Raw genomic sequence first — 15,892 nt, 5'->3', positions numbered from 1 at the left:
TATAAAATCCATGATTGGTGTGGAGAAAGTGCTATTTATGCCTGCTCATAACATGAGCTAGGGGTCACCAAACGCAATAGGCAGCAGGTTTAAAAACCCACACACAAAAGGAAGTATTTCCCCCCACACACACAAAAAACGCAGAGTGAACCTGTAGAATTCCTTGCCAGAGGCTGTTGGGAAGGTCAAAACTAACAGGGTCTTAAAAAACCCAGCAAACTAGATAAGTTCATGGAGGATAGGTCCATCAATGGCTATTAGCCAGAATGGGCAGGGATGGTGGCCTTAGCCTCAGTTTGCCAGAAGTTGGGAATGGATCACTTGATTACCTGTTCTGTTCATTCCCTCTGGGGCACCTGACATTCGCACTTCTCAAAAGACAGGATACCTGGCTAGATGGACCTTTAGTTTGACCCAGTATGGCTGTTTGTACAAGACTGGTTTTCAGCAGTCCTTGTTCCATGGAAAAGTTCATTTCTTGGAGATAAGTGAGTGGATGGCTTCTGCAACACCCCTTATTCTGGCCTACTCCCTCAGCAAAATACAAGTAGAGCTGAGGAGTAAGTGTCTTTCAAAGGAAAGAGTTGGTCCAAAGTCAGCCATCTAGCCAATTCTCCACGGCTTGACAGTTCTGTAGAGTCTTTCCCCCTTTAAGTTGCATACATTTTACACTGTCATTAACATTATAGTATTGTCCCCCCATATAGAAGGAAGCCATCTTGTTTTTAGCAGGGAAGAGTGTTTTCTCATCCCCTTTCTGTCAGCACATAGGCCCAGAGAACAACTGTCAAACTGCATGTTGGCATTTCTATAATAGCAGGATGTAGGTGCTCTTTTTTAAAGACATCTCTTTTTTAAATACTCCTGCACAGTTTTCCTATCAGAGGAAGCTTCAGTGTCCCTTGCTCTAGATTCCTGTTCTGCCCTCACTGCTTTGAGATCTTTTGTATCCTACTAACTCCTGTGAAGTGGTAGCACCAGACTCCTCTGATGTCCTTACAACTCCAGGGGAGCTTTGTGGCTTACACCCACTGAGAGTCTGGACTACTGAAACTGCAACCTAAGTAATCCAATTTTAGGCTAAGATCACTGAAGATAATCAGGCTATTTTACAGTTCTTAAGAGCAAGCCACAAAGAGAGGGTGGCACCTTTGGCCCTAGGTGCAGCTGAGCTCTTACAGCTCAGCAGCATTAAGACAGCCAGTACTCTTGTTGAAAGTCTAATGGGTCATTAACTGCTCAGGAAGTGTTTGCAAGTAGTATGCCACTCCTTTGAGGCAGGGAGGAGAACTCATTTGGCTGATGGCCTGGGGCTGAAGGTCACAGCAAGCTGTCCCCACAGAGAAGTATTCCTCATTCTGCAGCAATGGTTGCTCATTCTAGGGTACAGGCTGACCTTAGTCCCACTACGCTGTTGGTAGTTCAAATGTGAGTGTAGCACCACTCCACCTCTTGAGCTTCAGGCTCATGTGTAGCGATTGTACAGCCACCACTGCCTGCCTTTCACCCTGCCAGGAGAAAGCTGACAGTTAACACTGATCTCTGTGCTGAGAGAAGGACTGGGAAATGTTACTGCTACTTAACGACTGACTCTTCACAATTCCCCAGGGCTCCCACATGGCCTTTCAGGCTGCCCTGAAAGGCTCTGCTTCGGGGAGCTGTGCAATAGCAACCTGAGGGCACTATAACTGAAGCAGTGTCCCTTGTAACAGGAGGGGAGGATTGGAGGTTTCATTCTTTAGTGGAGATGGATCCTGTGAATTAAAGAGTTTCTGGGGCAGAAAGTTTTGTTTTTAAAGCCCAAAGCAAAGGGAGCCCTTGCCCACACAAGCAGGGGCATCTGAACCCCCTTGTGTATGCTAAGTATATTAGCAATCAAGGCAGGCATATTCCAGAGGCAGAAGGCTACAGCCAGGTGAATCTTGACAAGGCGATCTGTTCAGAATGCTGACAAGGCAGCAGGTGTTCCACCACTTTATGTAGCCAGGTGCTAGTAGTAGCCTTGGTCATGCACTTGACTGGAGACCATTCTAATGTGCATTGAGAGGGAAATTTCCAGGCACCAGGAAGGAGAGAAACTCACCAAGTCAAAGGCTATGCATTGGGATCTCAATTCAATTGAGTACTAAACCTTGCCTGCCCCATCCCAGTAGCAGTAGCCTCCCTACTGATCAGAAAGACCCAGAAATGGCAGATAAGTCTGAAGTGTTTATTGCAATGTAATTTCAGGCTGCATTGCTTTGTACTCACTACATTGCAGAGACAAGTATCATGAACAGGGCTCCCACAAGTGCCACACCAGCAACAGCTAGCACCCTGGGTGCTCCAGCAGTCATGGGCAGTCCTGTTAGAGAGATGAAGAGTATAACTACACAGGCAAGCAGGAGCATGGGAGCCCCTTTGTTGCTTCAAATTAGGCCCCATCTATACTGAGGTAAGGAGCTATATATGCATCATGATTTTAGGTGTAGGAGAGTTTCACACTAAAATATTAAGCTAGTGGACATTAAGTCATTGACACCTCCCTCTTGCAGATTCCCTTGGTTGGAAGTCCAGAGCCTTCAGCCTGTGCTTACATCTGAAAGGGGATAGTTCTCCCCAATGGTTTGTTAGCTGGAACATCTCTGGAAAATTTGGCCTCCCTCCCCACTGGTGATGGGCCTTTCATTCCCCCCCCCCCCCAAGTATAATGTATGAGGCAAACATCAGTATGCGGAAGCCTGTTGACTTCTGCTTTAGATCCACTAAGTCAGGAGAGTACACTAGATCAGATCTTTGTGTCCAATTTAAGAAGGGACAGGGGATAAACTAGTTTGGCATTAAAAGGGAAATGTTAGAGATTGGAGCCGGTGTTATTCCTAACTAAGTGTCTTTAGTAAGTAATAGGCAACAAATTGCTATTTAAAGTGGTTTTGTACCAGAACTATAGTTTTGTCTATGGTCCATCTGATTTTTTTAAATTAAATAACCTACATCTAAACAGAGGGAGCATGAGAGCTAGATACTTGATTAGTAGGAACCCCTCTCACTGCCATAAGAACTGGAATACTTGTGGCACCTTAGAGACTAACAAATTTGCGCAAAAGCTTTTGTGAGCTACAGAAGTGAGCTGTAGCTCACGCTCAAATAAATTTGTTAGTCTCTAAGGTGTCACAAGTACTCCTTTTCTTTTTGCGGATACAGACTAACAAGGCTGCTACTCTGAAACCTCTCACTGCCATGTTAGTGACCAAAATGAGCAGCAATTGCAGTTTTTACTTTGGGGCCCTCCTGATGCTACTATAATCTGAATTGGGGTTGCAGTTGACATTTCAGGTGTTACAGGAGCCAACAGAGCCACCTCAGTTTTCACCATCTCTTCCCAGGGTGATGAGGGGTGAAGGGGGATTGATCTTTACCCCAACCTTGGTATTGGTCCAAGTTCACCAGACACCTAGGGATAGAGGTTCTAGACTCAGATGCTTACAACTGGCAGGTTGGACAGTGCAAGGACATCAGTGCCAGGCAGGGAGTAGTGCATCTTGGTGCTCATCTGAGCCCAAGGGGATGTCACATCCCTACAACTGATGGAGCTCTGGCAGTGTCGTTTATGGCTGCATCCAAGCTCCCTTGTAGAGAGAATCCTAAGTGCTAGGAGTGGTCAGGTCAGTGGTACTCACGAAAGCTCTGCACAGCATCATTTCTTTCTGCACCACCCTGGAGAAGAAACACAGGCCCCCTGCTGGTGATGGGGGAAAGGTCAGTCTCTGGGTGATGCTCAGAGCTCCTTCTACCCCCTGAGAGACACATGAGGAACATGTTTTAGATTCAAAGCAGTATTGCCCCAGAGTGACCTGATAGCCTGTTCCCATCATCCCAGAGGAGACTGCCAGACAGTACGAGTAAGTTAGCATCCCCTGCAGCAAAGGTTGCTATGTACAGCCTAATCCCCAATTTTTCTCCAATAAAGATCAAAGCTTGGACACAAGTTGAAGAGGCAGCTGCATTGATCTGATCTTAAGAATGCAGCACCTAGCAAAGTAATGACACGTTTGCACTGCATGGAAGTCTCATCTGCTGCACCCTCAGAGGGTACTAGCCACAATCACTGCCATTTGAAAGGGTTGGTGACACTTCAGCCTAACAGTCCTAGAGTCATGCTGGGCCCAAATCACAACTGACCTAAAAATATGATTTTGGCAGGTCTGTGCAACTCCTCCTCCCTAGTGGCAGTGCCTTGTGTACAGGCCAGCGGCCACTTGCCTCCTGAAAGAGCAGCCTTGCTTTTCAGCTAGGCATCACCAGCCCCCAGTGGTTGTTACAGATCCACCACTGATTACAGGAGTCCTGGCAGCAGCCCTTATTCCCACCCCCTAGAGAGCAGAACTTGGGCACTTACTGGCTCCAGCAGGGCAGGAGATGGTGCAGGACTCCAGCCTGGAGGGCCAGCACATGGAGGCACTGCAGTGCAGGTACACCTAGAGGAAGAACAGGTGTTAGGAATCAGGCTCTTGCAGTTAGCTATAGGAGCAGTGCTGCAGGGGATTCTCTAAACAGACTAGGGGCTGCTGTTGTATCCCAGCACTTTACTTCCCAAGGCTTCTGGGAGCCCAGCCAGTAGGTGAGGACCCCCTGAGAGGGAGCCCTGCAGCATGGCCCCCTCCTATCCCACACTAAGGGAAGGAGTTTCAGTGTCAAGTCACAGACAAGCCTGGATTGTGTTTAGATGGTCAGCCACCCACTCTGGACAGGAAAAAGAACCAAGGGTTTAGAAATATAGATAGTGTATATCCCAATGGGAATGTGAGCAGCTAATGCACTTGGAAGAGCTCCCTGAAAGGCAGATATTGACAAACCGAGCAGGTGGTTAGAGAGATTACAGGAGAGTTTCTCCCTGACATGTCACATCTACAGAGCAAAGCAGTAGTCAGAGGTCTCAGTGGGAGCTAAGAGGTGGGGACAGCACCACATACTTCAAGTCGTGAGACAACAGCACCCAAGTCCAATTTACAAGTCAGTCCTTAAGATACTGAAGAGTCAAGGCAGTTTGGTCAAGACTCCTGCTACTATAAAGCATCTGCTAGTATCTCAAGTGCTGGTGAGATTTTCCCTCCATACACTAGTTTAAAGCTCTAGAAAGATGGTTCTCAACCTGTGACCCATGGCCAAGTCAGCACAGAGCTGTGGCCCATGTGACAGCTGCAGGGCCAAACAGGTATCAGATGCAGCTCAGTGGTAAATAGGTTGAAAGCTGCTGCTCTAGAATGAGCAGCATCTGACATTGCTTCCCCACTCACTGTGGGAAGCCTGCTCTAGCACTGCTTTCTTCCTCAGTCAGTAAATACTTCACATTTGTGATGCCTCAAGAGACTGGAGGCAGGTCAGTCTTTAGCATGGGGATAAGTGACTGCCCCAGGTCCCAGTGAGGAACTTAAAGTGGGTTTAGAAACTATGGGACTGGTCACATAACTCCAAGTCCTGTGATCTCACTAGGCAGCTGGCCTCAAGACAAGGCTTTAGGGCAAGTGTATTCATACACCCAATCCGGGATAAAGGTTAGTTTTAAAGGCTTTTCCATGTGGCCTGCCATTTACAAAGAGTGGCCAAGGCTCTGTTTTTGAGCTGCTTCTTCCCAGACTCTAGGAAGAGTGTCCCAGGCTAGCTGCAACATCACTTCTCCCTAGTCGCCAGCTACAGAACCACAGGTGGCCATTAGCTGGTTATGATTCAGCTGAGGTGTTGGTTTGCTTCAGCATGAACAGTCAAAGCCCCCTTCTGCTTGTTTGAGGTCCCTGTAGGCCAGGTCTCATGTCCACTCTGAGCAGCTCACAAGAGGCTGGGCTGCTGTTCCAATGGAGTGGAGCTACAGCAGCTGACAAGCCATACCGGCCCTGTGAGCACCCGCTGGGAGGCAGACTCCACGAAGGTGAAGGTTCTGACGATGAAGCGCTGGTGGTGAGATGGGAACTGCAGCCCCGAGGCGGCTCCCACAGGCACCAGCTGGGTGCGGTAGTTGTCTCCTGTGTACGGGCACCTGGGAATGAGGGGAGCAGTTGTCAGAAGGTGCCCTGCACTCCCCAGGCCAAAATAGAGACCCCTTACCCTGGACCCCCAGTCACTCACCCATCCACCAGGATCGGCCACTGCGGCTGCTGCTGGGGGTTGGTGCTGGGGGTGGCCCAGCAGTCGTGCAGGACCAGAACCAGATCTGGGTCAGTTCTCTGCAGGATCCGGACCTCCACGTAGATGGGGTCCCGCAGAACCTTCACCACAGGGTAATCTTGGTCTGCGTAGTAGGAGCCGTAATTCTGCTCTGGAACAGATAAGCACAGAGAGGGTCACTGCAGGTAGAGAAGCTTAGTGCATCATATGGGGCCAATACCCACAAGCTGTTCAGGGGGTCCTGACTCCCAGTTCAGGGGTAAGCATTCCCACTGTGCTAGATCTAGCCCACAATGCAGGAGCAGGGCTGCCTTTCTATACACTGAGGACAGATAACCTCTCAGCCAGAAGTGAGCTGTAATTGAATCCTAAAATCAAAGTGCAAAGGACAGTCAAGTCACAGCCTTATCTCCCCCATCCTCCCTAGATCCATTCCACAGGGTCTTAAGGCCTCATCTGGCCTGGAGGGGCAGCTAAGCCAGAGACCAGATTCCCACACCAAGAGGTAAGAATGAGCCCCTGCTCCACCACGTCACTCTCCAAGGAGCTCTCCTACCTGTGGCAATGCGCAGCTCCAGCATCAGGGGGCCAGGCTGGGACACAGCGGGGGGCGGGGGCAGGGTGAAGACCTGGACACTCAAGGGGAGGAAGTTCCCACTGATGGAGTAGCTGCAGCGGACGTGTAACCTGGTGGTGAGAGTGCCAAGAAGATGAGATGATCAAGGCCAGGCATGCATTGCAGAGATGGCATTGAGGGGAAGGGCACCAGAGGGGGGTATGAACCCCACAGTGGGAGGGACAGGGTTCAGGGGAGCTGAGTTGCCCCATATGGGGCACCTGGAGGCAAGGCAATTAAGAATTAGTCCCATCTAGGGAGAACCCAGTGGGTGGTTCCTATAGATGAGGGACTGCAGGGCAATAGGGAAGGACTGAGGAGAGCTGCCATAGGGAGTTCTATTTTAGGATTAGCCCCAAACGGACAGAGCAGCCAGGGTTCCAGGCAGGTGCCAGGGGACGGCTAGAAACTGCCAAAAGGAGGCTTCCAGCAGGAAGCCTCACAAGGAATCAGACTTCCAAAGAGGAGTGGACGATGAAGTCCTGGGAAAGGCACCTGTGGGCAGGCAGAGGTAGGAAGTGGAAGATCTTGTAAGAAGAGACAGTGATAGCTGCTTGATCCCAGAGTTCCTGGGCTGGAAGCTAGAGCAGAGGGTGGGCCTGGTTCCCCTCCCATCCCCAGGAGAGGGGATAGGAAAACCTCCCACAGGGAGCAGAGTCAGTGACTACAGAACCTAGGCTGGGGCAAGTGACCCAACACAGGGTCAGATACTTGAGCATATTGGATTCCTACACCAGAATGAGTGAATAGGAGGGACCCAACCAGAGGGTGGGAGTCCTGAGCAGAGGCTGAATGTGGAGTTGCTACAATGCCAGGCCTGGCTGCAGAGGGACATGCTGGCTGGTGAGTTCACTCCATTTCCTCCCGACACCCCAGCCCAGGAAAGGGTTACAAACCAATATCCCCTTTATTGACTTGCTTCATGCTCAGCCCCATTCACCTCACTCCTCATGGCCAATCTTCCCCAATGAGTGGAGAGAGCCCAGGGTTCTGGGGAAGAGAGTCACTGCAGTCTGGCACTGCCATGTAACAGCTGGCTGGAGGAACAGCTGGCCCTGAACCACTCCCATGCTATTGCCTGACATGACAGAGGCAGCTCTAGAGATTCAGGGTAGAGATACCAGCCCCAGGAGTTACCTGAAGGTGCTATCCCTGGTGATGGAGCCCAGAGTCCAGGTTTTCACATCCCTGTCTGCCACCAGCTCAGTCTCATACACACCCTGGTCTCCAACCATCTGCAAGGAGAGAGCAATCACTTATTTTATTTGGCATGTGCATGGTCGTCTAGCCAAGAATTGGCATCTTCAGTGGCGTGATGCAGTTCTTCTAGGCCACCACTGAACCTAGTCAGGTGGCATTCACTGACAACGTGCAGCTGTTATGGTGCCCCCATAAGGCTTTATAGAAATATGCTTCTGTATATATAACTGGAATATGTTTTATGCTACATATGCCATGTAATGAGTTACAAACTTAACTCAAAGCAGCTTAAAATTGCTTTTAACACTCAAATCCCCAGCTTTCAATGGGGTTTAAACCCCAAATAAATTCATTTTACCCTGTATAAAGCTTATACAGAGTAAACTTATACGTTGTTTGCCCTCTAACACTAATAAAAAATATGCACAGCTGGTATTAACACACTCTGAGTTAATTAATAAGTAAAAAGTGAATCCCCTTCTATTGCTGAGTGACCCCATCCTGGCCTCCCCCAGCTCAACTCTTACCCGGAAAGTGGTGCCACAGGCAGAGAGTGGGAACCGGAACAGGACAAAGGCGTTGTTCTGCCCCACAGGGACACAGCCAGCACCACGCCCATTGGCCAGATGCACCGAGTCCAGGATCAGGGGGGGCAGAGTCACAGCCCGAGAGACCACGAGGGAGAACTGGCCATCTGGAGTGCACTGCGCTGTCACTGGAAAGGAGCCGGGGACAAGTCAGGGCCACCTTCCTACCTGGGTTAGCCAGTCCCAGGACACTAGAGCAGAAGCCAGCAGCTTGTCCCGGAGCTGGATAAGAACCCACCATGTTCTACTGCACCCCTCCAGGGCACAGGCTGGCACTGCAAGGGACCCTGGCAATATAGCTCATGGTGGAGCTGTAATGGCCACAAGGCATGTGCTGTGGATTCCAGAGCAAGGGGCTGGGTCTGTTATTGGTCACGGCTGAAGCACTCAGCCTGAGGCTGGATGGAAAGCATTGCACGTGGCCTTGATATCACACTAACTAGCCCAGCACCCAGCTGTCTGCAGGACTGGGTATGTGGAAACCCCACTCAGCTTTGATGCCAGGTATCTCAGCCACTGCCCCCCACACCCACACGAGGGACCATTAGTCAGCTCTGGACAATTCATGTGCACAGAAACTCACCTGTGTTGCCATAGTAACAAGGCTTCACCCTATCACTGGGGTTGTAACAACAGCCTTGTTCTTCACAGACTCCCCGGGCGATGGGTGGGGAGCCACAGGGCAGCCTGTCCTGGCTCTGGATGGCAGCACAGACATCGGGGCTTGGAGCATCCAGGGCTGGGGTGAGACAGGTGGGAAGCAGTAAGGAACAGAGACTAGGTGGGGCAAGAGACTGGACTACAGAGCATGCTCCCTCCTGGCCTGGCCAGGAGCTTTGAGGCTCCCTCAGGGCCCCAGGCGTTCTGCAGGACAGACATCCTGCTGCCAGCTCACACTCTGCTGAGGGGCTTCAATCTGCACCATCCAGGGGGAACCTGGTCTGTGCCCTCTCAGCCCAGAGACTCACCGTTTAATCCAGGAACAGTTTGGGTAATGGCCTCGTGGAGACATGGCCTCTAGGGAAGCCTTCAGCACCTGTCACCATCCCCAGGCCCTGCCTGGAGCCCTTAGGGGCTAATGCAATACAAAGACCATGAATGCCAGGCTCTCCTATGTGAGAGAGCAGCCAAGCAGCAGGGAGTGCTCTCTGCCAGGGGCATTGTCTTGCTCAGCCTGCAAAGAAGGGCTGTCACTGGCCCCACAGTGGCCACCTGACCCCAGGGAGGAGAAGAGGGAGACACAGGCCTCCCTTTGTGTAACTGGAGGAGAGCAGCCATCTCCACAAGATCATTCACAGCCACAGGCTGGGGCATTCAGCATAAGACACTAGGCCCTCACCTGGCAGGCTCCTGGGGCACCTGAGCACCTTCTCCTCATGCAGGGCCCTGCGCCCACCAGCAGCCATCCCCTCAACACCAACCACCATCAGGTGACCGCCATCCTGGGGAGAGAGACCCACAGACATCAGGGCTGGCAGAGCAGCAAGCACAGAACCCAAGGCAGGTGCCAGAAGGTCACTCACCCATTCAGAGACATAACAGCCAGCATAGGAGGCACCAACTGTCCTGGAGCCATCTGCAGCCTGGGAGACCCAGACCCCACAGCTGGAGTCATTCTGCAGAGCATGCAGCTTCCCAGCCGTATCTAGGGAGGAACAAGGAGATCAGCAGCCAGTGCAGGGGAAGGAGCTACTGCCTCCCTGCACAGAAGGGACAAGCTCCTGGCTGCAGGGGGGCAGAAGGGCTGCCCAGGTCAAGCCAGGCCAGCCCAGAAGCCCTGCCCAGCTCAGTTCAGCCATTGCTCAGGCTCCCTAGGACTCAGCCAGCTGCTGGCCAGGGCTTGGACAAGCAGAAGGATCCCTGGGACAGAATTAGTCCCTTCCCCCTCTCCCTGGAGCCACACACTGGGCTCCCTCCAGACACCCAGGGAGGGGCACACAGGGCTGGCCTCACTTACCCCAAGCAGTCAGTGCCAGGGAGTCCACCCCAGCCTGGCCAGGATGCAGCATGAACTGCAAGCTTCTCTGGCCACAGACCAGCTCCTTAGGCTCCCCCAGGGCTCCCAGAGCCAGAGCAAAGGGGCAGTACAGCAGCCAGAAGCACAGCACTCCCCCATAGAGCCCACACCACACCCCAGCCATGCTGCTCTCCTGCCAGTGACCCATAAGGCATCTGCCCCCAGTCTGCCTCCTTTGTACCCTGCAGGCAGCTGGGATTGGCCAGAGCCCAGGTGGCCATTCCTGCAGGGCCAAGGGAGAAGAGCCCAGCCCCTCCCCTGAGGTCTGGCCATACCCTGCCCCAGGAAGGAGAAACCTTGGGCGTGGGATGGAGCTTCCTGGCCCTTCTCAGGAGGAAGCAGAAGATGGGTCTGTGTTCATGGCATGTTACTGAGGGGAGGTCAGTTTATTCCTTCCCATTGGAACCCCGGGAGGGTTCAGACCTTCCTTCCTCTCCAAATGCTGGTGTTGGGCCTCGCTCTGCTGAGGGATCAGCCTGGCCCCTTGCCAAGGGCTCTCTGCTGCATGATGGGGGCATCTGCAGCTGCCAGGGCATCTGCCACCAGGCCAGCTCTGGACTCACTCTTTGGGGCTGCCATAGCACCAGACTCCTGCTGGAACAGTGAGGTTCCTCGGGCACAGTCCTAGCCGGCCTCCGCTCAGTTCACACACTGGGCTGGCTTGGGCTGGAGGACGGCCAGGTTCCCTGCATCAGGCCCTTGCAGAGGGAGCGGTGAGAGGGGGAGGGCCTGAGTCTCCATTGCCATAGTTACCAAAGCAGAAGGGAAGTGTTTTACCCCCTCTGCTGTAAATGAGGCGCAGGCCAGTGGAGAGTCAGGCCCAGAGAATCCAGTTCTAGCGGGAAGCTAGGTTTGGTTCCTGTTTGCACCATTGCTTCCCAGCCCAGCAGGGACCCAGGACTACCTGAGTCTATTGCGTCTTGGGGATCCCAAGCTCATCTCTATTTCCTTTAACAAATGCAGGGCCTGGACCTGCTATGACAGCTTGGGCTGAGGGAGGGGTGCTTGGGATATGGGATGTGCCTCAAATTCACATAGTCCAAATGTTTAAAAAAATAATCACATGGGACCATATTGCGTTGAACTTGAATCATCAGCAGGGTGGGAACCTTTAGAGCCACAGCTTCGTCCACTACTACTTAAGCTAACAGAGTAACTGGAAGAAGCAGTTGGCTGTTATCCTCAGACCTCTAGGTGGATCTGGTTGCACTGGTATGTACCTTAACTATGTTTTTCCTGGTTTTCAGATTTTTGAGTTTTACTGAACTCATTGTTCTGGAAGGGCATGAGATACCTCCAGGCAACCTTAAGTCTATGTTAATAAAGATTTTTAGTCAGTGAGTTTCCTTATTTTTAAAAAAGAAAGAGAATAGTTTGTTGAAGGAGTTATTGGTTGTTTAGGCAGTTGTAGTTTCTCTTAGGGTTGTCGCAGACACACTATGATTAGGTAATACCAAATAAGACCTAGTGTTTATGTAGTGTTAGCATCAGTAGATCCTTTGCAACATTATCCTCATTTTACAGATGAGAAACTGATGCACAGAGAGGTGATGTGACTCACCCAAGGTCACCCAGCCGGCCAGTGGCAGAGCTAGGAATAGTCCCAGGCCAGTGGTCTTTCCATTAGGTCACACGGTTGCTATGTGATACCTCAGTGTGCATCCCCACTCCTGTACATTTTGCTGTAGTGGATGTGGGATAATGGTCATGTTTTGCAATGTCTGCAATGGTGGTTCCTAACTGGGCTAGTGAGAGAAACCTCATCCATGGTCTATATCCCAAAATCTCAGCAATTTTATTACCCAGTGGTTACAGTAACTTGAAGTGTGTAAGAATAGACTGGTGTGCCTCCCTCCTTCTCCAGCCCTTTCCCACCATTCCCTGCACCAACACCCCCTTGCCAGCATTTCCAGTTCCCCTCCCATTAAGCTTAGTTAGCACTACAGAAGCCATTAACACACAAGGAAGTTGCTCCTTGCTGGCTCACGCCCTCTGCTCCTGTCTGCACATATCACAGGCAGTGGCTTACTGAAGGCCCACATAATGGTACACAAGCTGCACACTGAGCTGGGCCCTCACCCCCACTACCTATCCCAGCTGGACTCCCTCCCCCTGCTTCAGCCAGGTTTTCCCAGCCATGCCCCAAGTCCACCCAGTCTGCCTCTCCTCAAAAGCTACTGCTTATCCCCGTGGCCAGTCCAGCTGTAGTGAAACAGTGCTGGATACAAACCCTCATGGCTCCTCTGTCCACACCTGCTCAGTATAACCATGATCATTAGGTGCACACCTGAAATGAGAGCTGAGCTCTTTGACGAACACGTTCTGCATTTTGCTCCTATCACCTTTCAGGGTGCAATCCAGACTAGCGAAGGGCTGTGTCACCCCTGTCCTGCAACTGGGGGTGCCTCACCATGCTTTGCAGTTGTAGCTCCCAACTTGGGTCACTCACAATCAGCCTGCCAGGAGGCAGGTCGCACCCTGCATGTCTGTGTATAGCTACGGCTCTGGTCCAGCAGCTCTGACCCCCAGCAACCTGTCAGCAACACTCCAGTCACACTCTGGCTTCCACCAGCCTTGGTTACTACCTGCAGGGTGACCCTTCCCCCCGCTTTCCCCCACACATTCCCAGTCCTGGATTTTCCCCAAAACATGTGTTTTGTGCTGTCCAGCCCTCTCCTGGGGAGTTCAGATAGTAGCTGTCTGTTGCCTCTGTGCGGGGCTAATGTGCAAATGTTAATTGGGTTACCAAACAGTTCAGTTTAAACACAGAGCTGGATTAGTTTTGATTAAAGAGTGCAGTCCCACCAACCTTCCGGGGATGTCATCAGGCAGCTACGCTGAGCCGCCCATGCTGCCGAGGCCACTAGCTGGAGCAGAGCAAGCACGGGGATGTCTCCCCACGCTGGGAATCACAGAGCAGCTGGCATGATCAGACAGACCCTGTGTGAGTGCAATCCCCTCACGTCAGTGAGGAGAGGACATGACCCTGTCATTGTTTCCACTGGGCAGTGGGGCCCTTTAGATAAAGGTGCCAGTGTGTAGCAATGGTTCCTCTGAAGAGCTCTGCAGTTAAGGCAGGTCACTAATGCCATTGCTGCCAACTCCGTTTCAGGGAATCTCTTTTGCTGAAGGAGATTGTCTCCGTTCTCTGCCCCTGAGCTCTTCCTTGGCTTTGTTCCTCCTCCCGGCTGGCATGAGTGGAATGGTAGCAGTGCTCAGCCCCAGGCCCAGCCCCACATGCTCTAAGGGTAGACGAATGGGGGCAGAATGTTGGTCACGTTCACCAAGGCAGTGGCCAGTCCCTGGTGCTTCAGCCAGTATCACTCCTGTTGGTCACCTGCTGGTTTTGGGCGCTAGGGAGAGCCAGATTCAGTGTCGTTCCGATATCACTGCTCAATAGCCTCCCGGAGGACAGATGCCAACAAGTGTGATCTGACATGAGCTGCGGGATCTCAGCCAGGTCATATGATGGTCCGTGACCATACCACAAAACCTGCCCCCACCCCAGGTGTGCCTTATTGGGGGGAAGGGCAGACTGGGCATGAACTGGAACTGCCGGTACCCACTCACTCAGAGGCCCTCCAGCTCCAGAGGGAGGCCATTGGTGATGGGGATGCTGCTGCCAGCCCATAGCATCCTTGCTGCATGGACAGAGAATTTCAGCCCCAGGCTGTGCCAACTCAGCACTTTCCCACAGCAGCAATTGCACTGGAAGGAAATGCAAACAAGGGCTCAAGGAGGGGTGCCGATTCCAATACCCAGCTCTCCCCTTGCTCTGTACTTTCTCTGAGCTCATGGGGCTGTGGGGACTGGCAGCACAGAGCAGAACTGGAATATACCCCACATCCTCAGTGGAACTGGACTCCATCTGTCAGTCCTGTCTGCTGGATCCCACCCTGGTGTGTGTGCTAGGAGGTGACCTGCTGGCTCCAGCAGTGGGAAGTTTTTATCTGGGGAGAGGTCCTGGATTGACACAGCCCCAGCAGCTGCTGCCCTTTCTCAGTCCCTAGCACAAGGACAGCACAGGTAGCAGAAGCTTCTCCAGGTGTCTGTTTTCAAAGTGGGGGTTCAGGAGTCCCAGCCCGACAGCCCAGGGGGTGGGGAGGGGACACAGAGAGCCCCCTGGGAATATTCAGGAAAATCCATTTGGGCTCAGGGAAACCAATACAGGGAAACCTCCTGTGACCCACGACTTGAGGTGCGGAGGAAGAGCCCTCTTGAATGTCCCAGTGCTCCTGAACACAGGGCAGCAGAGGGACTGGTAATGAGCCTGAAGAGCGTCAGCTGACGGTGGGGCCCTGGGAGATCAGGGGAGGGACTGAGTGATTGGCACCTGCCTCCCACCAGAGCTTCCAGCTGGGTTTGGGCCAGTCCCTTCTCTCTGCTGAGTATAAATGGGTCTCTGCTGGGCAGGGGCTTTAGGGTTCTCCAGGAGAGAAGCAGAATGGGGGAAGGGCTGCTATTATTATTGACCTTGGAGTTGTGTGGCTGGCTGATTGTAGGGGTTCAGGGGGCTGGGAGAGAAGGGGGCTATTGGCTGGTGTGTGGCCAGAGAAGCCTGCAGGTCACCCTGTTGCTGAGCTGAGGGGAGGAGTCTCCTTGCACTGACTGTCTTGCCTGGCTGTCCGTAGCAGGAAGGGCTGAATGAGATGGACTGACTCGTTATGCTGCTCTTGAGGCCTTGTCTGTCTGTGTCCCAGCGATAGCAGGAGAGCCAGTCTGATCAGCGGTGTGGCTTTAAGGGCTGGGATGTTCACAGGAGGGTTAAAGGCCTGCACTGAGCAGGGAGGGGTCCACCTAAACCAGTGGTTCTCAAACTTTTGTACTGGTGACCCCTTTCACACAGCAAGCCTCTGAGTGTGACCTCCCCTTATAAATTACAAACACTTTTTATATATTTAACACCATTAGAAATGCTGGAGGCAAAGTGGGGTTTGGGGTGGAGGCTGACAGCTCATGACCCCCCCACATTTAATAACCTTTTAACCCCCTGAGGGTTGTCAACTCCCAGTCTGAGACTTCCTGAGCTAAATGCTGGTGCTGCCTCTGTCTCCTGTGGGAGGTCTGGCAGTGGGTGGCTGGAGGAGTCCCAGGAAAGGCTCCAGACCCTAACTTCTCTAGCACTGGACATTTGCCTCCTCCAGTCTTTCCTTTGCTTTCTCACCAGATACCCAGGGGAAGCTGCATCCTCTACAGAATGACTCTGCCTGTAAGACCTGGGTCTCCCGTGCCCCTGGTGGCTCTGTGAGAGTTAATGCCTCCTATGCTGGCTGCTATGTCATAGAGTAAGTGAGTGTGCTGGGACTGGCATGGCTTTTGTCCTGTTGGTCT

At 52.3% G+C, this 15,892-nt stretch overlaps 1 protein-coding gene across 1 annotated transcript; it reads right to left on the bottom strand.

The window, feature by feature from the left end:
* Positions 1–2,153: 2,153 nt before the first annotated feature.
* LOC141991555 (zona pellucida sperm-binding protein 4-like) lies at positions 2,154–10,577 on the bottom strand. The gene is made up of 12 exons (XM_074959884.1): positions 10,502–10,577; positions 10,068–10,189; positions 9,884–9,986; positions 9,128–9,283; positions 8,485–8,672; positions 7,895–7,992; positions 6,698–6,828; positions 6,103–6,292; positions 5,866–6,013; positions 4,379–4,457; positions 3,678–3,776; positions 2,154–2,362 (listed from the first exon to the last, which is right to left on the bottom strand). The coding sequence occupies exons 1-12, from the start codon at positions 10,551–10,553 to the stop codon at positions 2,250–2,252; spliced, it is 1,479 nt and encodes a 492-aa protein (XP_074815985.1). The 5' UTR covers positions 10,554–10,577; the 3' UTR covers positions 2,154–2,249.
* Positions 10,578–15,892: the final 5,315 nt, after the last annotated feature.

Source organism: Natator depressus, chromosome 7 (assembly GCF_965152275.1).
Source record: "Natator depressus isolate rNatDep1 chromosome 7, rNatDep2.hap1, whole genome shotgun sequence".
Taxonomy (NCBI): Eukaryota; Metazoa; Chordata; order Testudines; family Cheloniidae; genus Natator; species Natator depressus.
This window is presented reverse-complemented; position numbering and strand designations above follow the sequence as displayed.

Bases quoted from the DNA above. Each gene is read 5' to 3' on its own strand.
- LOC141991555 (XM_074959884.1), bottom strand. From the start codon at position 10,553: ATGCTGCATCCTGGCCAGGCTGGGGTGGACTCCCTGGCACTGACTGCT. The intron at 6,293-6,697 runs GTAGGAGAGCTC...TATCTGTTCCAG, and splicing joins GGAGCTGCGCATTGCCACAG to AGCAGAATTACGGCTCCTAC. The intron at 6,014-6,102 runs GTGAGTGACTGG...CCTCATTCCCAG, and splicing joins TGGCCGATCCTGGTGGATGG to GTGCCCGTACACAGGAGACA.